This window comes from Lepidochelys olivacea, assembly GCF_965140295.1.
Source record: "Lepidochelys olivacea isolate rLepOli2 genome assembly, chromosome: 10".
NCBI classification, from domain to species: domain Eukaryota; kingdom Metazoa; phylum Chordata; order Testudines; family Cheloniidae; genus Lepidochelys; species Lepidochelys olivacea.
Genome location: NC_140420.1, coordinates 46,995,898 through 47,020,113, shown reverse-complemented (window position 1 = coordinate 47,020,113; position 24,216 = coordinate 46,995,898). Strand labels below are relative to the sequence as shown.

Here is a 24,216-nt window from a genome sequence, read left to right as displayed (position 1 = left end):
TCTTGAACAGAGACTAACACACCTGGCTAGAGCCAGGTATACTGTTGAGACATACTAGGCAAATCCTGGGAGAACAATGGTGCTCCTAATTTCCAAAGGCTAAAGGAGAATGTGCATTTCCAGGCATTATGACAGAAACCAGAAATGTAAGTTGATCTAACTTGCTAAGTAGCTGCCCTTCGAGACTTACTAGTAAATCAAAACACAGTCAATAATGTACGAGAAACAAAGGAAAGGCAGCCAGCAAACAAACTAAGGAAATCCTCCTTCCACCCACATAACCAGTGCTGTGGTATGCAATCTAACCAACACCAGGTCCTTAAAAAGGAGGATAGTTTGCTAATGCTTTATGATCAAACACAAGAAAACACACTTCTGTAGGTAAGTCAAATACACTAATTGACCTAATTTCCACAAAATTCCAAAATAAGAAAAGACCTCAAATGTCCCTAGATTCTCCTTGAAGAGATTCAACAATATTTTCTGCAAACATAATACAATGGAACTGATTTTAAATTGTGCAAGGTATAATACTAAAGACATTTTTCTCTGTATTAAGCAACTATTGTCATAAATAAAATCATTCCAATGACAGGTCTATCAGCATTCTTAACTATCACACACCAATATATCCTTTAGCTTAAAAGTGAAGCAACACACAGTTCGAATGTCAGTAACAATCATACATCATCTGGCATGTGATTAGGGCATCAAACACTCCTCAGGCACAATATACAGCCTGGCATTGGTGTTATAATACATACACATCTCCCTTGTACAATAATAATGAACTGGAATGTGGATTCTAACATTAAGCACAAACCAGACTGCGTATTACTGTGCCTAAGGCATGTGTCTACAACTCCCACAACACATCTTATTGTGTAGTGCCGCACCTGAGGCGTGTTAGGATGTCATCATACCTCATATGTAGCAATACACAAGAGGGTGTGCAATTAATACATGTCTCATGTACAATACAATAATAAGTGACTGGTATGTGATTAAGGTCAGGTAAACACACCTCAGATGCAGAAACACAAGCCCTGATATGCAGTTCCAGTGTGTCTCACACAGCTCTGATACAATAATGCATGAAAGGTTATACCAAGATTTATACATTTCTCCTGGGTGCTGTGATTAGACATGAATGTGAAATATAAGGGCTCCAGGGAAGTTGGACTAGATGACCTCCTGAGGTCTCTTCCAATGCTAATCCAGAACCAAAGATATAGTAACCACACCCTGATTAGGTATCAATGTGATTATAAAAAGATATTCAACATTTCAGTGTTTTAAGTAAATAAAGATATTTAGAACAAAGAGTATAAGATCAGGATAATTTTTTTTTAAATTCTCCATCTAGGTTGCTATTACTACTTGAGATAATTAAAAACAGTTTTAACATCTGATTTTCTTTTCAGCATTAATATCTGCTTAAGGGCTTAGACTACACTGGCAACGCTAAAGCAGCGCTCTAAAAAACCCACCTCCACGAGGGGCGTAGCTCCCAGTGCTGGGGCACTGTCTACACTGGCGCTTTACACCGCTGAAACATGCTGTGCTCAGGGGGGAGTTTTTTCACACCCTTGCGTGAGAAAGTTGCAGCACTGTAAATTGCCAGTGTAGACAAGCCCTAACTTTTTGAACTACAACCAACTCTGGTCAGTGAAACTACTCAGATTAACTTTCACATTCTCATGCAGTAACCCAAGCTCATGTGGATTTCCATCCTGGAAGAGCAGTTAAAGAAAAAGCCATCCCATCTGAATTTTTAAACTTTCCTTCTTTGTTTTAAAACAAGCTAATTATTGCAATTAAACCACACTGGTAATGTTCTTCTGTCAGTTTTGGGTGGGGCTATAAAAAGGACATTTTGAAACAGAAAAAAACACCGAAAAGTATACAATTCAAGCTCCTCTGAAAACAAATGAGAGGTTTTAGAAAGGAGTAGTAAGCAAAACTGTGAATGCTCCCTGTATTCTCAGACAAGCTCCACTATGGAATGTTCCTGCTCCCCCAAGCTTTATTATCTCCTCTACATCTAGTTCTCACACCAAGCCACTGTAACCTACTTCCCTAAACCAGCCCCCTAACTAACCGCTTTCACCCATAACCTGTCACCTAACCAACTCCTCCCATCATAGTCACACTAATCAATTCCATAGTCTGTCCCTCAAACAAACCAAATCCCCCTCCCCAATAAGCAGCCCCAAACAAATCCCACTAACCCAGAGCCAGTCATTCCAACTAATCCCACAGCCTGCCCCCAACCAACCCACTCCTTCTCAACACTCATAACCCCCTCCTCATAGAGCCCCCCAACTAGTTCCCTCAGCCTCCCTATAACCAGTCACATATCCTGCCCCACAAAACCAACTCTGCCAATTAGCCCCCATAACCACCCCTTCCCCTCCCATCCAGACTCTTCAAACCACCTATAACTAGCCCCCCATAACCAACCAGCTTCTCCAAAACCTTCATAACTAGCCCTTCAACAACCCCACAGCCTGCCCTCACCCCCAGTCTCCAGCCCTACCGCTACCACACGCATCCCCAGCCCCTACCCCCATCTCTACCTCTACTCTCAAACCCACCCCCAGCCTGCCCTCACCCCCACCTCTACCCCGCCCTCGCCCCCAGCCCTACCCCTGCCCTCGCCCCCAGCCCCCGCCCCCAGCCTGCCCTCACCCCCCCCACCGCCTGCCCTCACCCCCATCTCTACCCCTACTCTCACACCCACCCCCATAGCCTACCCTCAGCCTCCACTCCCAACCCTCCCACCAGCGGGAGCAGAGGGGCCATTACCTCCTCCGGAGCGAGGGGAGCGGGTCACTGCAGGCCCGTGCGCAGCCACTCGACTCTGACCGTCACCCCTCCCCCGCCCCCCTGAGCAAGACCGGAAACGGGGCCGGGAGGAGGGAGGGGGCGGGGTGCATAGCGGAAGCTGCTCCACTAGCCTCCCCTCCCCTCAGCAAGAGCGCTGACCGGAAGTAGCTGTCAGGAGGCGGAGTCAGCTAGCGGAAAGTCTTCGGGAAAGGAGCGGAAGTGGGGCGAGGAGACGGGCCGTTATCACCAGCAGCCAATGGGCGCGCGGGGCTGGGGCCGGGTTTCCGGTTCCGGTGGTGATAAAGCGGTGCTGGACGCGGGCGCTACTGACTGCCGCGGGGAGGAGCTGAGCAGGGCCGGAGCGTGTGGGGTTGCAGGTGACGGGGACGGGACGGGGAGACTCTCCGCTGCGGTGGTGGCAGGTGACTGGCGGTGTCCAACCTGCTGGGTGTGGCAAGCAGGGCCTGCCGCCCCCGCGGGCGCCCCCCCACCCCGGCAGGAAGCTGCAATTAGCCGAGCTAAATGGGCGCAAACCCCTCATGTGAACACGCTTAAACCACGTCGGTATTGGCGTCACCTGGTGCTACACGGGGGTAGGGGAGAGGCTGGGAATGAGCCTCGGGATTCCCAGACTCGCCCGGCGCAGCCGTTGTCTGGAGTGCAAAACTGCGCCAGTTTAAGTAGCTCAGACTTAAACTCCCCTGCCTAGGCTGCTGCCAGTGCCTAGAGTACAGTCGCTTAACCTGGCTGAGGGCTTGTCTCTCTGTGCCTGGCTGGCACAAGGACCAGGTCATGTGAGCGGCTGGGATCTCCCTCAGGTGAGACAGCCTTATGCACCTCCCCATACAGGCCTGCAGCCTTGCTCTCATGTTAGTTTCTAACCATGGATCCTTGGCCTCTTGCCTGAATGGTAATCTAAGTAGGATTTATGGGGAGGCCAGCCAGATATTGACAAACCTTCGTTCTCTGTCCCCCCCTCACTGTCTCTCTCAGATTAAATCAAAATGGCCGATGAAGAAATCGCCGCCCTCGTTGTTGACAATGGCTCCGGGATGTGCAAAGCTGGCTTTGCTGGGGATGATGCCCCTCGAGCCGTGTTTCCTTCCATCGTGGGACGCCCCAGACACCAGGGTGTCATGGTGGGCATGGGGCAGAAAGACAGCTACGTGGGCGATGAGGCCCAGAGCAAGAGAGGCATCCTCACCCTGAAGTATCCCATTGAGCATGGCATTGTCACCAACTGGGATGACATGGAGAAGATCTGGCACCACACTTTCTATAATGAGCTGCGGGTTGCCCCTGAGGAGCACCCTGTCCTGCTCACTGAAGCCCCCCTGAATCCCAAGGCCAACCGAGAGAAGATGACACAGATCATGTTTGAGACCTTCAACACTCCAGCTATGTATGTGGCTATCCAGGCAGTGCTGTCCCTGTATGCCTCTGGGCGTACCACCGGTATCGTCATGGACTCTGGGGATGGGGTCACCCACACAGTGCCAATCTACGAGGGGTACGCCCTGCCCCATGCCATCCTTCGTCTGGACTTGGCTGGCCGTGACCTGACCGACTACCTTATGAAGATCCTGACCGAGAGAGGCTACAGCTTCACCACCACGGCCGAAAGGGAAATTGTGCGTGACATCAAGGAGAAGCTCTGCTACGTCGCCCTGGACTTCGAGCAGGAGATGGCCACGGCCGCTTCATCTTCCTCCCTGGAGAAGAGCTATGAGCTCCCTGATGGCCAGGTGATCACTATTGGGAATGAAAGGTTCCGGTGCCCAGAGGCTATCTTCCAGCCTTCCTTCCTGGGGATGGAGTCCTGTGGCATTCACGAGACCACTTTCAACTCCATCATGAAGTGTGATGTAGATATCCGAAAGGACCTCTATGCTAACACGGTGCTCTCTGGCGGAACCACCATGTATCCTGGCATCGCTGACAGAATGCAGAAGGAGATCACGGCCCTGGCACCCAGCACGATGAAAATCAAGATCATTGCCCCACCGGAGCGTAAATATTCCGTCTGGATTGGTGGCTCCATCCTGGCTTCTCTCTCCACCTTCCAGCAGATGTGGATCAGCAAGCAGGAATATGATGAGTCTGGCCCATCCATTGTCCATCGTAAATGCTTCTAAAGAGGGTCTCAGCAGGTGTGCTCAGCCTCTGCTGATGGGGTTACTCACAGTAATTGTCAGGGCAAATGTATTTACCAAATTGAGTAGTTACTTGTAAACTTTGCCCTTGAAAAGCCTTTCATGTTGGACCAATATTGTTTGATTTACTCACCACCTCTTATGTTTAACTTGACTATTCCTTTGATGTACTGTGTAGTAACTATACCCCGTGCATCTTAAGCTCTGTTACAGGTTGCACATGTGATGAAGGTTACAGTTAACTGTATTAGTGGAGAGTGAGAGAGCACGCTACCTGTTAAGCTTTAGTTTTCCTGTGGCTGACTAGTGACCCTTTACTTCCCCTGCCTTAGCTATAAATTCCCAGGGGCTGGAGACTAGACTAAGGGTGGTTGACTTTACTATGTAACTTTGGTGTAAGGGGATCTCAGAAGTAGATTTGTAACTAACCGTAAAGGTGATAACTGTAATGTCACTGACCACTCCTTGTATAAGGCAAACTAATAAACTTCTGTGGTTTAAAAAGTTCTCATAATTATATGCTTGGAATCACATGGTCTGCCCACCAGGCTGAATGAACCTGGTCATCTCACTTTTCAATAAAACAATCATATATTGGCTAAATCATAATTCTAACTCTTGCATGCCAAATTTGTGATATACAGAAGGCTGATGCCTCATTAGGAACAGTTGTGCTGGACACATGTACTCTGCCACTCCAAAGTGGAGAGAATAAATGTAAATATTAAATTTCTGGTGATGTGATAGCAGAGTTATGAACCTCATACTCAGTTTGTAGATGGTTCCTTTTACGCGTCGTTCTCTGACATTGAAAGGCATAAAGTAAGAGAGAAGGGGGGAACAAAAGTACTCTAATATCTTGATTCAAAGGAAGCTAACACTATTTCTAATGGTGTTGCAAGTAGGGAGATATCTAAAAGCAAAACCAGTGTAATATAATGCAGTTAACTCATATATGGCCTGATTTTTTTAAGTGTACAACTTTGCTGTTGTATAAAGAATACTTTCCTCTTAAGGTAGCTGAATGGCATTGGGGTGGAGTGTTTTACTGCCTCCATTGTTGGCTAGCTGAAGATGGCTTTCTACAAGGCTAACACACCAGCACAACCATGCAAAGTTGCACTAGCTGTCCTGGGAAGAGTAACTTGCGAAGAAGATACAGAATTTCCCTACATATAGTAAAAGGAGACCTTAACCATGGTTTTAAAAACTGCCACTTTGACCTCCTTCTGGAGTTGTCTTGGGGTTGCGGAAGGGAAGATACTAGAGCAGCCAAACTTTTTGGCCTGAGGCCCATATTGGGTTTCCAAAAGGGAAGGGAGGGCTGGTTAGGGGAGGTTGTGCCCCCTGAAACAGCCAGGCGTGGCCCAGCCCTTGCCCCCTGATGGTCCCCCTCCCCTGGGACTCCTGCCCCATCCACCTGTCCCCTGACTGCCCCTACCCCATCCACCTGTTCCTCCCATTCCTAACTGCCTCCCAGGACTCCTGCCTCATCCAACCACTCCTTCTGACTGCCCCTGGAACCCCTGCCCCCAGCTGCCCCATCTAACCCCCCCTCCCTGACTTTCCCCCAGGACCCCTGCCCTATTCAACCCCCCTGTTCCCTGACCTCCCTGCCCCCTATCTACACCCCAGCTCCCTGACCACCACCCTGAACTCCCCTGCCCCCCCTTACCGTGCTGCCTGGAGCACCAGTGGCTGGCGATGCTACGGCCACCACCCGCACAGCACAGAGCACCAGGTCGGGCCGCGGCTCTGCCACTGCGCTGCCGCCCAGAGCATTGTGCCGGTGGCCCAGTGAGCTGAGGCGGTGGGGGAGGGGGAACAGCTGGGGAGGGGCCAGGGGCCAGCTTCTTGGACCAGGAGCTCAGGGGCTGGGCAGGAGGGTTCTGCGGGCCGGATGTGGGCCGTAGTTTGTCCACCTCTGTACTAGAGCTGAATACTTGCAGTTTCCTTCAAATTCTCTCAGTAGCCTACTACAGCATAGCACAGTGTGAATTTCTAAACAGTTTAGCAGCTGCCTCTATACAGGAGATCAGGACTGACTCCTCAATCTCCCCCAGTCCTCAATTATGCAGTTTTGTATTTTAAAATGGTCTTGTTCTGTAGGTGGGCAGGTAGGGGGAAAATATTGTCCTCAAACATCAAAATCTGAGATCAGACCAATTGATGATTACCTCCCAGCTTCAGGCTGCCCCAAAATGACCTCCAGTGTTTTTAAAGACAACTTATTTGTGGGTCTTTTCTATTCTAAAGAGATCACTGAAAGATGATTACAAAAGCACAACGTGGACAGAAATATTATATTGCAATATTAGCTTGGACTGGGATCCTATGTGCTAGATGCTATACAGATAGAAGAAACAGATGGTCCCTGGCCTCAAAGAGTTTGCACTCTAATCCAACTACAACACTAACTCTACAATATCTTGATTTTTAATAAGGCTTTGGACACAATCCCGCATGACATTTTCATAAGCAAACTAGGGAAATGTAGTCTAAGTTACTATAAGGGGAGTGAATAACTGGTTGAAAGACTGTATTCAAAGAGTAGTTAGCAAGGGTTTGCTGTCAAACTGGGAGGGTGGATCTAGTGGGATCCTGCAGGGATCAGTCTTGGGTCTGATACTGTTCAATATTTCATAAATGACTTGGATAAGGGCACAGAGTGTGCTTATAATATCTGTAGATGACATCCAGCTGGGAGGGGTTCTAAGCAGTTTGAAGGACATGATTGGAATTAAAAATGACTTTGACAAATTGGAGAATTGGTCTGAAATCAACAAGATGAACTTCAATAAAGACAAGTGCAAAATACTTCACTCAGGAAGGCAAAATCAAATGCACAACTACAAAATGGGGAATAGCTGGCTTGGCGGTAACACTGCTGAAAAGGATCTGGAGATTATAGTGGATCAAAAATGAATGAGAGTCAACAATATAATGCAGCTGCAAAAAAGGCTAATGTCATTCTGGGGTCTATGAACAGGAGTGTCATACATCAGAGACAGGAGGCAATTGTCCCGCTCTGCTGCACACTGGTGAGGCCTCAGCTGGAATATTGTGTCCAATTCTGGGCACTATAGGAAAGATGTGGACAAATTGGAGAGAGTCCTGAGGAGATCAACAAAAATGATAAAAGGTTGAGAAAACCTGATGTAAGGAAATGTTGAAAAATGGGCATGTTTTGTCTTGAGAATAGAAGACTGAGGGAGGACCTGATAATAGTCTTCAAATATGTTAAGGGCTGTTACAGAGAGGACTGGGATCAATTGTTCTTTGTGTCCACTGTAGGTAGGACAAGAAGTAATGAGCTTAATCTGCAGCAAAGGGGATTTAGGTTAGATATTAGGAAAAACTTTCAGACTATAAGATGGGGCGGGCAAACTTTTTGGCCTGAGAGCCACATCGGGTTTCCGAAATACTATGGAGGGCCGGATAGGGGAGGCTGTGCCTCCCCAAACAGCCAGGTGTGGCCCGGTCCCCGCCCCCTATCCAATTCCCCAGCTTCTCACCCAAAACAGCCCCACTGGAACTCCTGCCCCATCCACCCGCTCCTTGTCCCTAAACCCCCCCGCCCCATCCAACCCTTCCTCTCATTCCTGACTGCCCCCCTGGGACCCCTGCCCCATCCAACCACCCCTTCTCCCTGTCCCCTGACTGCCCCATCTAACCCCCCCTCTCCTTCCTGACTTTCCCCTCAGGACCCCTGCCCCCATTCAACCCCCCTGTTCCCCACCCTCTGACCTCCCCGACTCCTATCCACACCCCCGCTCCCTGACCACCCCCTGAACGCCCCTGCCCTCTATCCAACCTCCCGCCCTACTCCCTGCCCCCTTACCGCACTGCCTGGAGCACCGGTGGCTGGCGGTGCTATAGCCGCACCACCCAGAGCACCAGGACAGGCAGCCGATGGAGCCAGCCACGCCACCTGCACAGCACAGAGCACCGGGTCAGGCCGCGGCCCTGCCACTGCGCTGCTGCTCAGAGCATTGCGCCATCGGCACAGTGAGCTGAGGCTGCGGGAGAGGGGGCACAGCGGGGGAGGGGCCGGGGGTGAGCCTCCCAGGCCAGGACAGGAGGGTTCCGCAGGCCAGATGGTGGGCCGTAGTTTGCCCACCTCTGCTATAAGAGTATTACAGCTCTAGAACAGACTTCCAAGGGAGGTTGTGGAATTCCCATTGCTGGAGGTTTTTAAAAACAGTCTGGACAAACACCTATCTGGGCTGGTCTAGGTTTACTTGGTCCTGCTTCAGCACCGGCGGATGGACTTGATGATTTCTCAAGCTCCTTTGTAGCCTGACATTTCTATGATTCTAATTTGGCGCAACATTCCTGATGTCATGACTCAGCCATCTCTGAAGGTCACTGTCCTTCCTGGGCCCCTGCCTGCCTGACCCACTCCTCACTACCTGCTGCCCTTGGACTATGACCACTCACCAGATTCATCACATTGTGCTGCCTTGCAGGAGATGGGTCAGAATCCAATCCCAGCCTCCCTCTTCCCAGGCTGGCAGGGATTGTGTGTACCATTGGGCTAGAAGCCAAATGAAGCAAAGCCAGTGGCAGAGGCAAAGCAGCCCTGCTTGCTGGCATGTGCTGGATGTCAGCAAAACAAATGAGGTTGGGAAAAACTCCATTCTGTTCTCATTCACAATGCTGGAAGCAGAGCACTGCAGGCATCCTAACCTGTCCTCCACTGCATCCCTGCCCCATGGCAGGTACCTTCCCTAGTCCCGCCCCTTGCTCCATGGCAGGCACCATCCTCACACTAGAGCTGGAGCTTGCGTCAGCTCCAGCCTATGACAGGAACCTTCCCCACTGCACACACCTTCTGCACGTAGGTTTCAGAGTAACAGCCGTGTTAGTCTGTATTCGCAAAAAGAAAAGGAGTACTTGTGGCACCTTAGAGACTAACCAATTTATTAGAGCATAAGCTTTCGTGAGCTACAGCTCACTTCCTCAGATGCATATCGTGGAAACTGCAGCAGGCTTTATATATACACAGAGAATATGAAACAATACCTCCTCCCACTCCACTGTCCTGCTGGTAATAGCTTATCTAAAGTGATCATCAGGTGGGCCATTTCCAGCACAAATCCAGGTTTTGAGAAAACCTGGATTTGTGCTGGAAATGGCCCACCTGATGATCACTTTAGATAAGCTATTACCAGCAGGACAGTGGAGTGGGAGGAGGTATTGTTTCATATTCTCTGTGTATATATAAAGCCTGCTGCAGTTTCCACGATATGCATCTGAGGAAGTGAGCTGTAGCTCACGAAAGCTTATGCTCTAATAAATTGGTTAGTCTCTAAGGTGCCACAAGTACTCCTTTCCTTCTGCAGGTAGCCACCCACAATCCCTGCTCCATGAGAGGCGAGTGCCTCTTAAATCCAGGCCTACAGGAGTATCCTCCCACAAAATACCCTCATCGAGCAACAGCATTATAAGGAAAACAAAGGGCTCTGCCCTTTCCGTTCCTCACTCCTGGTGGGTCTGTCCCGCTTCATGACACCCATGGCTGTTTTTAAAACAAAAACTACCCTGCTTATAAGTTTGGTCCACATCCTCAGTGGTATTTACACTTCTAACTTCCATTGATTTCAGTGGGAGTTAGGAGCCTAAATATCTTTGCAGACCTGGGTCTTTGCTGCAGGCTGGCCCAAGGGATGTTACATTGGAGGGGAAGTAACAGGAGCAGAAACCACACCATGGTGGTAGCTATGGGAGTAAGGACAGGTGAGAAAAAGTGGACACAGTGCCAGGTGCCTGAGAATTCAGATAGCATTAACAGTATTGCTTCTCAAGACCTTACAGCCTGCACCTCCTATAATTTGTGCCTTTATTGCCTCTGTGTAGGAGCTGGGCGCCATTGTACAGCACACTCATACTGACTAAGGCCCACACTTATCAGCTCATAATATTCCAAACCTACTTTGTCATAAGCTCCCAGGGTTCCTCATTATATGGGATACCAGCTGTGTGGACATTGGCTGCAACCTGGATTTTGGCTGGATAGAGATGGGTAAATATAATTTGCCCTAGATCACAGGCAAGCACATATTTTGCTGTGGCAACTAACTTTGCCATATCAGTACCTGAAAGTGATAGGGACAAAAATATTTCTGAGTATTGTACAACTTGGACTTCATACTAAAGTTTGATAAACTAGAAACCACCAGTCCAGCACTCTCCCGTGTTCAGTACTGTGTGACACCCTGTCCCCAGGCTAGTTGGCCTTTGCTTATGCTAGCTGGACATTCCCATGCAGAATACATGTAGGCAATGAAATGGGGAAGAGCTAAAACAGCTGCTGGCAGCCTCAAGGAATGTGATTCAAACCAGGGCACATACAGAAACAGCACATAAAATTACTATTTTATGAAATTAGAACATGTGGTAGTTTTTCCCCTGTGGAGTGATTTTGCTTGGAAAGGGAGAGAGGTAGGCAAGTTTTACCACCAACCCTTAGGACCAGATCAAGAAGGTATCCTATTTAAAGGATACCACCACTTCATCTTGAATTCATCCTTAAGACAGTTTAGCTTCACATTAGTTTTCAAAGTGAACTGAAACAGAAGCCTACCAAAATCTGACTTAAGAAACACTTCTCCAAAAAGGCTGTCCAGCTGAATACAAAACTGCTCCTCCTCCAAGACTCTAGGGTGGAGTCAGTGTTTATTCTTTTGGAGACTGAGTACTGAAGGCAAGACAGGGCAGTTCTGTTTAAGATAATTATACTGTTTGGTTTACTCTCCTCTGACTGAGTCTTAGAAGTGTATGACAGTTTTTACTAGAGTTGAGCATATGTTTGAGTTCTTAAGGTCTAAAAGTAGTCCAGAAGATATTTTTAAAACACCAGAAATGATATGTCCAGTCTTCCAGGCAGGACATGTTGGATACTGGAGTGAATGTTATTGTGGGTTCTTGTATCTTACTTAAAGCAGCAGAATGATGATCTTTAAGCCAAAGAGTAAATTCCCAGAAAGTAACAAAAATTCTTACAGTATTAAAAGAGGGGTTTAAGCAGCTTAAAAACCCACCCCAGCTTCACTCATTAGGTGAATTTCCACTATTTCTCCAGTCAATTCTCAGGGGCAGAAATTGTCCTCTTCTACAGCAGAAAGAACACTTAACACTCGGGCCTTCATACAATCTATTTCCCCCCCCACCCCCTCCCCCAGTCCATTTCTCTTGCCCATCTTTAACAGATGTTTTACATGCAATTTCCCCCTCACTGAACAAAGTTAGTGGTACCCAGCAATAGCTAGCCATGCTTTGCTATCTGAGTCGAGGGCTCTTCAGGACCTAGCTGAAAATGCGGGTCAAAATTTCTTCTCTGTACACCAAAACAGAAGTGAGACATGTTAGGCAGGTTTTAGAAGTCCCCATGGCATTTTCTGGGCACGGTGTTTAGATTAATCTGGTAGGCTGCAGTATAGACTTGCAATTTAATTATGCAAATTACTATGGAAAATGCATTTCTATTAGTACTTTTCAAAGAATAATTAGCTTTTCCATATTGATCAACCCAGCTACCCTGAAGTAATTGTACAACACATTTTAAATTTTAAACCACAGAAGTTTATTAGTTTGCCTTATACAAGGAGTGGTCAGTGACATTACAGTTATCACCTTTAGGGTTAGTTACAAATCTACTTCTGAGATCCCATTACATCAAAGTCAACCACCCTTAGTCTAGTCTCCAGCCCCTGGGAATTTATAGCTAAAGGGGAAAAAAGTAAAGGGTCACTAGTCAGCCACAGGAAAACTAAAGCTTAACAGGTAGCTCTCTCTCCACTAATACTGTAGGTTAACTGTAACCTTCGTCACATGTGCAACCTGTAACAGAGCTTAAGATGCACGGGGTATAGTTACTACACAGTACATCAAAGGAATAGTCAAGTTAAACATAAGAGGTGGTGAGTAAATCAAACAATATTGGTCCAACATGAAAGGCTTTTCAAGGGCAAAGTTTACAAGTAACTACTCAATTTGGTAAATACATTTGCCCTGACAATTACTGTGGGTAACCCCATCAGCAGAGGCTGAGCACACCTGCTGAGACCCTCTTTAGAAGCATTTACGATGGACAATGGATGGGCCAGACTCATCATATTCCTGCTTGCTGATCCACATCTGCTGGAAGGTGGAGAGAGAAGCCAGGATGGAGCCACCAATCCAGACGGAATATTTACGCTCCGGTGGGGCAATGATCTTGATTTTCATCGTGCTGGGTGCCAGGGCCGTGATCTCCTTCTGCATTCTGTCAGCGATGCCAGGATACATGGTGCTTCCGCCAGAGAGCACCGTGTTAGCATAGAGGTCCTTTCGGATATCTACATCACACTTCATGATGGAGTTGAAAGTGGTCTCGTGAATGCCACAGGACTCCATCCCCAGGAAGGAAGGCTGCAAGATGGCCTCTGGGCACCGGAACCTTTCATTCCCAATAGTGATCACCTGGCCATCAGGGAGCTCATAGCTCTTCTCCAGGGAGGAAGATGAAGCGGCCGTGGCCATCTCCTGCTCGAAGTCCAGGGCGACGTAGCAGAGCTTCTCCTTGATGTCACGCACAATTTCCCTTTCGGCCGTGGTGGTGAAGCTGTAGCCTCTCTCGGTCAGGATCTTCATAAGGTAGTCGGTCAGGTCACGGCCAGCCAAGTCCAGACGAAGGATGGCATGGGGCAGGGCGTACCCCTCGTAGATTGGCACTGTGTGGGTGACCCCATCCCCAGAGTCCATGACGATACCGGTGGTACGCCCAGAGGCATACAGGGACAGCACTGCCTGGATAGCCACATACATAGCTGGAGTGTTGAAGGTCTCAAACATGATCTGTGTCATCTTCTCTCGGTTGGCCTTGGGATTCAGGGGGGCTTCAGTGAGCAGGACAGGGTGCTCCTCAGGGGCAACCCGCAGCTCATTATAGAAAGTGTGGTGCCAGATCTTCTCCATGTCATCCCAGTTGGTGACAATGCCATGCTCAATGGGATACTTCAGGGTGAGGATGCCTCTCTTGCTCTGGGCCTCATCGCCCACGTAGCTGTCTTTCTGCCCCATGCCCACCATGACACCCTGGTGTCTGGGGCGTCCCACGATGGAAGGAAACACGGCTCGAGGGGCATCATCCCCAGCAAAGCCAGCTTTGCACATCCCGGAGCCATTGTCAACAACGAGGGCGGCGATTTCTTCATCGGCCATTTTGATTTAATCTGAGAGAGACAGTGAGGAGCACAGACTCCGTTAGGTGCATGGAAGCTTTCAAGGAGACGCGATCGGCTTCCTCCCCCCTGCGCCCTAGGGCAGGGGGACGCTGCTGTTGTCTGGACCGGGATGTGGGTGCAGCAGGGCTCAGCCTACAGAGCTCCGACCCATAGGCCAGGCCCAGCCCGGCGCTGCCTCCTCGCCCCGCCCCCTCACTAGGCCCGCGGACTCAGCGGCTCCGACTGGAGACGAGGGCGGTCGAGCGTGACCCCAGCCCGGAGCGGCCAGCCCCCTCCCAGCAGGATCCGAAGGCCGCCAGCCCCGCCCTCGGGACACAGAGACCGACCCACCCGTTACCTCCAGCAGCTCAGTCACGTCCGGAAACCGCAGTAGCCTGTGTCTCCTTCCGCAGGCACCACGCGCGCAGCTTTATCCCCACCGGAATCGGAAACCCGCCTCCGGCCCCGGACGCCCATTGGCTACTGTGATGATAACCCGCCCCTCCCCACCTTCCCAACTACCTATCAGAACGTCGCTGGCCGGACCAGTCTTGTTCCCAGCAGACTTTGCGGCAGGGAGTCCGAGCCGCACGCTGGGAGCTGTAGGCGCTCGGGGAGCGAAGCAATGGCTGGTCTCGTCTCGTCAACTACAATTCCCAGCATGCGGCGCATGGAGCTCGCCGGCACTTCCTGTTTCGGGGATGGTGCTCCGGTGACTGTAAACAACATCAGGTGGGGGTTGTGGAGCCCTTCGCCGTGGCCACTGCGGGGGCTGGCCTGGCCTGGACTCCCGCCTCGGGGCAGGGTTGGATCAGCATCGATCCGTTCCCTAGGTCCCTCTCGCCCCTAGGGTGGGCCCTAGGGTTCGGCCTGGTGTGGCTCCGTCTCCCGGCGCTGTGGTTGGGGTCTCCGGCACTCGGATCTGGATACCCGGGCAAGGCTTACCATAGACCCCACCCCTAACCCGGGCTGGGGACCAGGAAAGGCCTCGCCTAGAACCTGTCCACTCGCCGAGCTGGGCTCTGTGGTACGGCCTGGCAGAGGAGCTCCTCTCCGCTCTATCAGGGATTGGGACCAGGGCATAGGCCCACCCTTCGGTGTTGGTGACTAGGGCAGGGACTTAATGTATATATCCCCACCCAGAGTTAGGGACAGGCTATAGCCTAGTGTAGATCCATTCCAGTTATGTGGCCAGCTGAATCAAAGTTGCTGGGAGCGTCTCATGTTGGTTTGTTTTGTTCCCGTCACAGCCTCTCCTGGAGCTCAGAACTGGGTTTCTGAGGCTCAGTTCCTCTTGATGACACAGTTACAATGTCTTTGTCAGAGTGGCATATTGCGGTGAAGCTGGCAGATCAGCCATTGGCCCCCAAATCCATCCTGCGGCTACCAGAGACTGAGCTTGGAGAGTGTCCTTTGGGTGGGTGCAGCATCTCCTACCTGAAGCAGCTTATCACTGGAAAGCTGCAGGAGTCAGTCCCAGACCCAGAACTTATTGGTGAGTTACTGCTTTTACTGCAGGGTTGGGCCTAGTCAAGCCTGGGATCATGGTCAAATTTCAATTGGGTAATTACATACAGCAGTTTCAATTGGATATAGCTTCTTTGCTTCCAGTGTTGCTGTGTATAATGTTAGTTATTATGGAGACTTTAGCCATCCCTATTTTCCAGGTTTGCTTTTAACAAATCCTTCTAACAAAGCAGGCTAGTAGACACCTATTTCTGCTATGAGATGTACTTTGTGTCTGACACCACTAGAACTCTGTGGGGTTGGGGCAGTTCTTTTAAACCGTGTAGTTCTGTGAGAGGATGCACAGCCAGGCTTGTGTCCTACGCTTCAAGGTCCCCTGGAATTTAAATGTGCAAGTGTTTATGCCGCTGAATATTTAGGAGTTGCCACTTAAATAGCTACATCATGTGGCAGGCTGATAGCATGCCTGGAAATGTACTTATCCCATAAAGGCCAAGCAATAGACCTTCCCACAGGAATACCCTCTGTTACAGAGCTGTGCTTTCTCTCTCTCAGATCTGATTTACTGTGGCCGCAAGCTGAAGGATGACCAAACCCTTGACTTTTATGGCATCCAGTCAGGCTCAACTGTCCATGTCCTGCGGAAGTCATGGCCCGAGCCGGATCAGAAACCAGGTGAGAGAGAGGATGCCTGGGTTAACCCTCTGGAACTCTTAAGTGTGTGTATGTGTGGTGCTGATCTCTTGGGGTTGAGATGGGGACACATACTCCTACTTCCCTGTAATTTTCAGGGACAGAGGTATAGTGGAAGGAGGTGAATTCCTTGAGATTGATCTGGTGTCTTCTGTGAAACCTCCAATGTCGAAGGGGAGCTCTCTGTGTCTGTTTCATGCTGACATGGGAACTGTGGAAGGAGCCCCATGATACATGGAGAAAGAGCCCCTTAGCTGAGTTCCAGTCAATTACACTGGTGCTGTTGAGGACCAAAATCAAATCCCCACTCATTTTGATCCATCTTTATTTTGCTTTTGGAGTGTTCTGTGGTCAGCATCAGACCAGGTAAATTAAAGCAGTGGCACTGGGATTGCAGATTTGGGAATGCTAGCGCAAAGGTCTTTAGATTCTTCCCCCGCACACACACTGCTCTGTCAGACTGGGTTTGGCTTTCTTGGCAATGAGGAAACGGATGACATAAAGGACAGGCAGAATGAAACTGACCAATAAAAGCTCTTGATTTTTCTTCCCATCCCTTTCTGAACGTCTCCTCTAGAACCTGTGGATAAAGTGGCTGCAATGCGAGAGTTCCGGGTCCTGCACACCGCCCTTCATAGCAGTCCTGCATACAGAGACGCAGTGAGTGTGGCTTATTCTTCACCCCTAAACGTGAGTCATCCACCATGTGTGACTGAACAAAGGAGAGGGATGGAGAGCCCCAATAACAGTTTAGTTGGGCTACCCCAGTTTTAGACTGGCCTCGTTATGTGGCGTTGCTGATCTGTTTTGATTTCTTTGGTAGGTCTTCAAGATGCTGGGGAACAAAGAATCACTGGATCAGATCATCGTAGCTACCCCTGGCCTCAGCAGCGACCCTGTTGCTCTGGGTGAGTTCAGATGTGGCCAGACAGTGTAAAGGACATAGTAAATAGGGGTGGTCTATGGAACCTATTAATTCCTCACATGGGAGAGGGAGCGTCAGGCTCCAGGAAGAACAGGAAAAGGCAGTTTCTGCAGAGACTTTCCACCTTTGAGATGGAGAGGTCTGAATCTGTCCGGGAGTCAGATTTTACTAGTGCTATCTGTTGTTGGTAGCTACACTCGACAGGGCAGGGGCTGATCGAAGGACACTCACTTCAGCTGGAGCAGGACTGGGCCATAAGGAAGTGGAGGGAGGGAGGTGTGTAATGAATGCATCTGCTTTGCACTTGCCCTTTCCAAGTGCCACAAAGGATTAATTAACTCTAATCCAGGCCCACCTGGCCTAGTGAGCTAGCAGCATCTCTGCATGGCCATGTGCAGATTCTAGTAGGACTCTGAGTTATTGCTTCTCAAGGCCCTGAGCCCAGAAGAGCAGATAGCTCTGAAGAGCAGAAATATTGTATGATGCTCAGCAGCAACCATTGTTGACTCAACACATGGTCCTTGTGCTTGGGAGCTGATGGTCATGATGCAGAGCCTTGTAGGAAAGAGGTGGAAACATTACAAGAGAATAACAGTGGAGAGATATCGTCTGGAATACACATTGCTCCACTGCCCAAGGAGTAAAGCTGTTCCAGGAACTAGTGACTTTTGCTTGTGTTTTGGGTCACATTTGACAGATGTGCCTTTTGTTTCCTGTCCCTGATTCAGTACGTTTCCTGGTCTCTTTCAGGTGTCTTACAAGACAAAGATCTTTTCTCTGTCTTTGCTGACCCAAACATGCTGGACACGTAAGTTTCGAATGGCCAGTGCTGGGTCCAAGCCACCACACCACGCAATGCCTGTTTGTACAATTGCAGTCTGTTTTTCTTTAGGTGGGAGGAGAGGGTTACTCCAGTTCTCAACTACCGGTGTGGACATGCCATTCCATTGGCGTAGGCTGGGTCGAAGGCTTTCCCGTCCCTTCTTCCTGCTTCCAACCCCTCTCTCTTAGTAATAGTAGTCTGAGAAAAGACTGAGGTGGGGTGTCTGTCAGTGAGCTTCCCCTGCTGCACTTTACCGGGAGGGATGGCTCAAGAGATTTGTACTTCAATGTAGGAACTTTCATCTCTGCTTCCTGAGTTCAAATCCAGTCTTTGTTGGTTGTGGCTGACAGTTGCAACCATCTGATGGTTGCTCAGTGCCCTGTGCAAGTTGAGGTGGGGAATCTTGTTTTTGGTCCCAGTGGGCAGCCTGCATCAGAAATAGAGTAGCCAACTTTCTAATCGCACAAAACTGAACACCCTTCCCTGGCCTGTTCCCTGAGACCACGCCCCTTCCCCTTCCCTTCTCTAAGGCCCTGCCCCTGCTCACTCCATCGCTTGCTCTCCCACACCCTCACTCACTTTCTCAGGGCTGGGGCAGGGAGTTGGGGTGCGGGAGGGGGTGAGGGCTCCAGCTGGAGGTGCAGGGTCTGAGGTGGGGCTAGGGATGAGAGGTTTGGGGTGCAGGAGAGGGCCCTGGGCTGGGGCTGAGGGGTTTGGAGTGCAGGAGGGAGCTATGGGCTTGGGCAGAGGGTTGGGGTGCAGGAGGGGGTGTGGGCTCTGGGAGGGGGTTGGGGTGTGGGAGGGGTGAGTGGTGCTGGTTCTGGCTGGACGGCGCTTACCTTGGGTGCCTCCTGGAAGCGACTGGCATGTCCATTCTGTTGCTAGACTCAGGGGTAGCCAGGTGGCTCCCTGCACTGCCCCTGCCTCCAGGCACCACCCCTGTAGTTCCCATTGGCTGTGGTTCCCAGCAGAGTTGGAGCTCGGGGCGGTGGAAGCGTGCAGAGACCCTCTGGCCACCGCAGTGCCTAGAAGCCAGACATGCCGGCCGCTTCCGGGAGCCACATGAAGCCAGGGCAAGTAGGAAGCCTGCCTTAGCCCTGCTGCAATGCCGATGCGGACTTTTAGCAGCCTATTAAAATCTCCCAGATTGCTTTCAATAGTCACTGGGAGATTGATGCCCGATTCCATTAGAATCCTGGCCAGTCCGGGAAGGTCGGCAACCCTAATCAGAAACCCATTGCCAAAATGGGATCGAACTGGCCCCTCTTGTTGGCCAACTCAGCAGAGTGTGTAGGATTGAGTGGGCCAAGGGGAGGGCACTTCCTTCACCTAGAGATCGTCCTTCTGTATCATGAGATACATCAGCCAGGGGAGCTGGAACTGCTGTGACCTATGCTGTACCTGTTCGGTGGATAAAGAGAGGATTCCAACCTTTGGGGATGTCAAACGTGCCATCTTTCACTAGCATCAAATCCACTTAAAAAAAGAAGTTGGAGCTTGACTCCTGGGCTGGTGGCAGGATTATTACTAGACCAGGTGGACTGGAGAGGTTACATCATCTGGCTGCCAGAGCTGGGATCGGAGATGGTGGTGAAGCATAGCCCACTGGGAAGCCTGAAATTGCTGCTCCGGGTGCTGTGGTGGCCTCCCTTCCCTTCCTCTGGTGCCACCTCCAGGTTTCTTGTTTTGTCTCTGCCCAGGCTCATCCCAGCTCACCCTGCTCTGGTGAATGCCATCATCCTGGTTCTGCACTCGGTGGCGGGCAGCACGCCTCTCCCAACTCCGGAGACCTCCTCGCGCAGCATGCCCTCCAGCTCCTACAGGGACATGCCAGGTCAGTTTGCCTATGTGAAGCATCCAGCTGTGTGTTCACATGGGGTAGATGAACTGCGGGATCTACAGACTAATCCAGGCCGTAACTGACCCTGAGCCTTCCAGGGGCAGGTGGAGCAGGAGGCCTGGTTTGTTGAGTTGGTAACGTGCATCTGTTCTGGGGGTAATCTTTAGGGCAGAGAGAGAGAGAGAGAGAGAGAGAGAGGGATTTTCCTTCTCCTCTGACATATGCAGCACTAAGTAGAACTCATGGAATCTTCCAATTAGAGTGCAATAAATGAGTTGCTGGGTGTGTTAGGCCTGCAACCATGACCCTTCAGCTGCTGTAGGTCTTGTCAGATCCTAAGTGGGATGGAGCCTCTTCACCACTTGGGTGGGAAACCTCCAAGGAAAACCTAGGATGCTGGTGATTCATAGGTAGCACTCTTTCCTCTGGATCAGAAGTAAACCAGGGTCCCATGTAGCGGTCCTGGCCCTGTGCTGCTGAAGGCTGTGCCTTTTCCAAGGAGCCATAAAACACTTTTGAATTTTAAAGATCCCATAGTTTGTTTGCATGAGAAGAGGTGTTTGCTCCGTTGTCCTGGCTGTATTCTAATTTGGGTAACTATGCTGCTTCCCTAAATTCCCTCCGTACTTTCACTAGGAGAAGTTATTTTTCACTCCCCCATCTAGTGCTGTAGGCACATTAATGTCTGCTGCATTCCACCCCAGAGATGACTGCATTTTAATGGTGAGTGGGCAATCCTTATAAAACGCAGTCCGTGAAGTGTCTTTCCCTTGGAGGCTGAGTGTTGTCTATCAGCTGATTTGACCTCTCTGAAGGCATGGGCGATCTAACAGTCTCTGCTGGGAGGGTAAATGGGAGCTGAGATTTTGCGTTGTCTGTGGTTTGGGAGCTTTTTTCCATTTGAATGTGTTCTCTTCTCTGGCCAGGTGGCTTTTTGTTTGAAGGTCTCTCTGATGATGAAGATGATTTTCATCAGGTAATGTTAGTGGGGCAGGTGAGGGGTCTGGGTTTGGGGGATGGTTGCATTTAGAGGCACAGTAAAATCAGAGAACCTGGAGCTGCACCCTGGGCAGGGTGGTCTTGCAGTCAAAGCACTGGATTAGGGTTTGAGAGACCGAGGTTCAGTCCTTGGCTCTGCCAGAGCCTCCTGTGTGACTTTGAGCAAGTCGCTTCTTCTCCCAGTGCCTCAGTTTCCACATTTGTATTATCTAGGGATAAAAATTCTGTCTAACTCCCCCAGACTATTATGAAGCTCAAGGTATTAATGATTGTGAGGCGCTCAGATACTACAGCGAGAAGAGCCACAAAAGTACTTAGTTTAGGCTCACGTAGTAAGAAATCAGTCGGGCCAGCTCAGGGAATGGTGCTTCTCTGAATGTCAGCACCAAACAGCATAGGAGCGGTGCAGCACCTTGCCTGGATGTGAAGAGTGGGTGATGCAAGTACTTCTGCTTCAGGGCAGTGCTGCAGGTTTCTTTGCAGAGGGACAAGGTCTTGGTGGGTATGATTGAATATTCAGCAATGGGTGGGGAGGGACACCCTGCCTGACAGGGATCATTAGGCTAAGGCGATGTCCCAACCCATGGCCCGTTGACAGAACCACTGGGGAACCTGATATTGGCTAGTCAATCATTCCCTCCGTATAATACATCCAGTAACTGCAAGTGTCGGATCAAAGCCAACTCCCCTGACCCCCAACCCTATGTTTTCTCTTTGTCTCCCTTCAATTTGCCAGCAATGATCACTGGATGGCCCCGTGATCACTAGATGGCCCAGACTGCTGGTGGCCCCAGCCACCTCTGAACTCTGGGTCTCTGTCACATTGTTTGAAATTACTGACACTGCTGCAGCATGATCTTCCTTCGCTGCATCTCTACAGGGCTTCCAGTGTCTCCATAACAGCTGTGATTAATACTGGGAGTTCTTAGCCTGGTGACTGCGAAGGTTAACGTTGAAAGACAGGGGAGCTGGCAGGCCGAGTTGTGCAATGCTAGTTCTAAAGGTGGTTCTGATGGTGACCTCCTGGAATCCTGAGCACGCCTTGAGTTTCTTTGTGACATAGACGTTAAGTCATGGGTTTTCTTCCATCCCGGCAGAGCACAAGGTCCACACCTTCCAGCAGCACTTCTGGGTCCCGCCCAGCATCGCTTGGCTACACTGGGGCTGCCGGACCCCGGCCAATCACACAGAGTGAACTGGCAACTGCGCTGGCCCTGGCCAGCACGCCTGAGAGCAGCTCACACACTCCTACCCCTGGCACCCAGGTAGGGTAACAGCACAGCATCAGGGAACCCCTCTCTCAGGTCACAAACTGCAGCGAGGTACTGACTGCTGAGAGCCAGTCCCAGCTAACGGCCCTGGGACCTGGAACTGGGCTAGCCCATTATGGCAGGAGTCTCTTCTGTACAGACCCCAGGAGGGAGAATGTGGGGTTGGGGAGACCCTTGTGGAGGAGGCATTGCCCTGAAGGTCACTGTGGTGGCCAGTTAACATTACAGCTGTGTGTGGATCCCACTAGCACTGTCTCCTGTCTTCCAGGGTCACTCATCGGGCACCTCTCCGATGTCCTCCAGTGTCCAATCAGGAACTCCCATCACCAACGATCTCTTCAGCCAGGCCTTGCAGCATGCCCTGCAGGCATCTGGGCAGCCTGCCATGCAGGTCAGTAACTCAGTCTGGTCATTTCAGGGCTCTGTGACCCACCTCTCTCTACCCTGACTCCAGCAGCTATCGCAGGACAGGAGTCTTTCACTTGAAGCCCTGCGTTGCAGGCCACTCAGTATCCGAAGGTGGTTCAGTGGCTGGCTGGAGCTCCCAGCAGGAGGTGCTGTAGGGAATGATGCAGAAACACTGGAGGTGGAGGGTATGGGGCAGGACCGTGGGGTTGCTCCCAGCAGGAGGTGCTTAGATCCCAAGGTGACAGAGGCATAGAAATGCAGTAGGGAAATGCTGCAGCTTTGGAGACCATGGAGGAGGGTGGGGAATAACTTGGTATTATTTACTTGGGTACTGACAGATCCCCTTAGCTGTCTGTTCTCTCTCTACAGAGCCAGTGGCAGCCGCAGCTGCAGCAGCTGCGGGACATGGGCATACATGACGATGACCTGAGCCTCCGAGCCCTCCAGGCCACCGGAGGGGACATTCAGGCTGCCCTGGAGTTGATATTTGCAGGCGGGGCACCCTAACCCCCTCTGAGTGAGGGCAGAGTAGCATGTTTCAGAGATGCTGCTAGGTTAGGACAATTGTGAAGTTCCTGTCTCCAATCCCCACTTCAGCCCTGAAACACTTGAACAGAACTGAGCATCTCTCTTGTTCTGGGCAGTGTAGGGGTCTCTCCCCTATCTTGTTGGGACACAGTTGATGGCAGAGGAGATGATGCACTATGCTGGGATGGGAAACTCTGTGTCAGCACTCAAAGAGGGTCTTTCTACTGCAGTCCTCTGGGCTATAACCACCATAGGCAAGACCACTGGATTTCTGTATAGCCACAGGGAAAGAGCAACAGCCCCCTGAACCAGGAGATGCTGCAAAGCCACAGCTGCTACCACGAGGCATCTGCCAGCTCCCTCTCCTGCTTGCACTTCAATTCCTGCCACCCTAGAACGCCTCAGTCTGTTTTAGTTCGTCAGTGTTTGAGTCTAATAAAGCTGAACCTCTCCACTTGTCTGTCATTGGAGTTGTGACCCGGTAGATTTCAGAGCTAGCCTGAGTGGTTGTTGGGTGTGAGGCCTCCAAGAATAACCTTAGCTGCTGGAGGAGGTACTGCCGATAATGCAGCTGGGGGTGCTCTTCCCCCGGAGCCCATGCTGAACCAATGTCCCCGGGCAATGTCAGTGGAACATTTCAGTCAAGAGACAGTGCCCAGATGATCATTTGTGTGCATTAAAGGGGGGGAGGGGATTCCTCATAACATGTAGCATTTACATCCCACTTCTCATCTGCAACACCCTTTGCAACCACTCATTGATCCTCACATAAGCCCCAGGAAGTAGGTGAAAGTAGGGAAGGACAGGAACTGGCTAAAATGCAGGAGGAATAATTCCCTTCTGCCCACCAAAAGTTCTTGCTTTGCTTTCCGGGGATACGCTCTTCCTCCTCTTACCTTGGTGCTAGTGTCATTGTAGTGGCTGCCATATTCCACCCCACCAAAACATGCAAGGGACATGCAAGCGCAGCTGCTGAGCACCTTGCATGACAGGTCATTTCTGGAAATGTGGGTCTTTGTCTTGCGTGAAGATGAGTTTTAGGCCTCCTTAGCAGGTGAGGTTGTACAGGCATCT

The 24,216-nt window shown here is 50.5% G+C and overlaps 3 protein-coding genes and 1 pseudogene across 6 annotated transcripts in view; 2 read left to right on the top strand and 2 right to left on the bottom strand.

Moving 5' to 3' along the window:
• Positions 1-2,973, bottom strand: part of ARID3B (AT-rich interaction domain 3B) — a 47,799-nt gene extending 44,826 nt beyond the window's left edge. Inside the window, exon 1 of the mRNA XM_084641995.1 lies at positions 2,809-2,973. The gene's annotated coding sequence lies outside the window, so the exon portion shown is untranslated. The remainder of the gene's footprint in view (positions 1-2,808) is intronic.
• Positions 2,974-3,068: 95 nt separating this feature from the next.
• LOC311527720 (actin, cytoplasmic type 5) lies at positions 3,069-5,489 on the top strand. Of its 2 annotated transcripts, none has more exons than XM_084641996.1 (2): positions 3,069-3,206; positions 3,823-5,489. In XM_084641996.1, exon 2 carries the CDS (start codon positions 3,834-3,836, stop codon positions 4,962-4,964), a length of 1,131 nt encoding a protein of 376 aa, XP_084498122.1. In that variant the 5' UTR covers positions 3,069-3,206; positions 3,823-3,833; the 3' UTR covers positions 4,965-5,489. The 2 variants fall into 2 exon arrangements, with proteins under 2 accessions (XP_084498122.1, XP_084498123.1); XM_084641997.1 differs by having other exon boundaries at positions 3,112-3,251.
• A 7,054-nt stretch (positions 5,490-12,543) lies between these two features.
• On the bottom strand, positions 12,544-14,647 carry LOC311527392 (actin, cytoplasmic type 5 pseudogene; annotated as a pseudogene). 2 transcript variants are annotated; one of them, XR_014714727.1, is made up of 2 exons: positions 14,547-14,647; positions 12,544-14,197 (listed from the first exon to the last, which is right to left on the bottom strand). The product of XR_014714727.1 is annotated as an actin, cytoplasmic type 5 pseudogene (transcript). The 2 variants fall into 2 exon arrangements; XR_014714728.1 differs by having other exon boundaries at positions 14,540-14,563.
• Positions 14,648-14,769: 122 nt separating this feature from the next.
• Positions 14,770-23,596, top strand: UBL7 (ubiquitin like 7). The gene is made up of 11 exons (XM_084641169.1): positions 14,770-14,920; positions 15,439-15,683; positions 16,211-16,330; positions 16,926-17,008; positions 17,172-17,256; positions 18,024-18,081; positions 19,797-19,930; positions 20,863-20,912; positions 22,033-22,200; positions 22,475-22,597; positions 22,984-23,596. The coding sequence occupies exons 2-11, from the start codon at positions 15,500-15,502 to the stop codon at positions 23,119-23,121; spliced, it is 1,143 nt and encodes a 380-aa protein (XP_084497295.1). The 5' UTR covers positions 14,770-14,920; positions 15,439-15,499; the 3' UTR covers positions 23,122-23,596.
• Positions 23,597-24,216: the final 620 nt, after the last annotated feature.

Coding starts and splice junctions, on each gene's coding strand:
- LOC311527720 (XM_084641996.1), top strand. CDS start 3,834: ATGGCCGATGAAGAAATCGCCGCCCTCGTTGTTGACAATGGCTCCGGG.
- UBL7 (XM_084641169.1), top strand. CDS start 15,500: ATGTCTTTGTCAGAGTGGCATATTGCGGTGAAGCTGGCAGATCAGCCA. Junction 15,684..16,210: donor CCCAGACCCAGAACTTATTG/GTGAGTTACTGC, acceptor TCTCTCTCTCAG/ATCTGATTTACTGTGGCCGC. Junction 19,931..20,862: donor CTCCTACAGGGACATGCCAG/GTCAGTTTGCCT, acceptor TTCTCTGGCCAG/GTGGCTTTTTGTTTGAAGGT.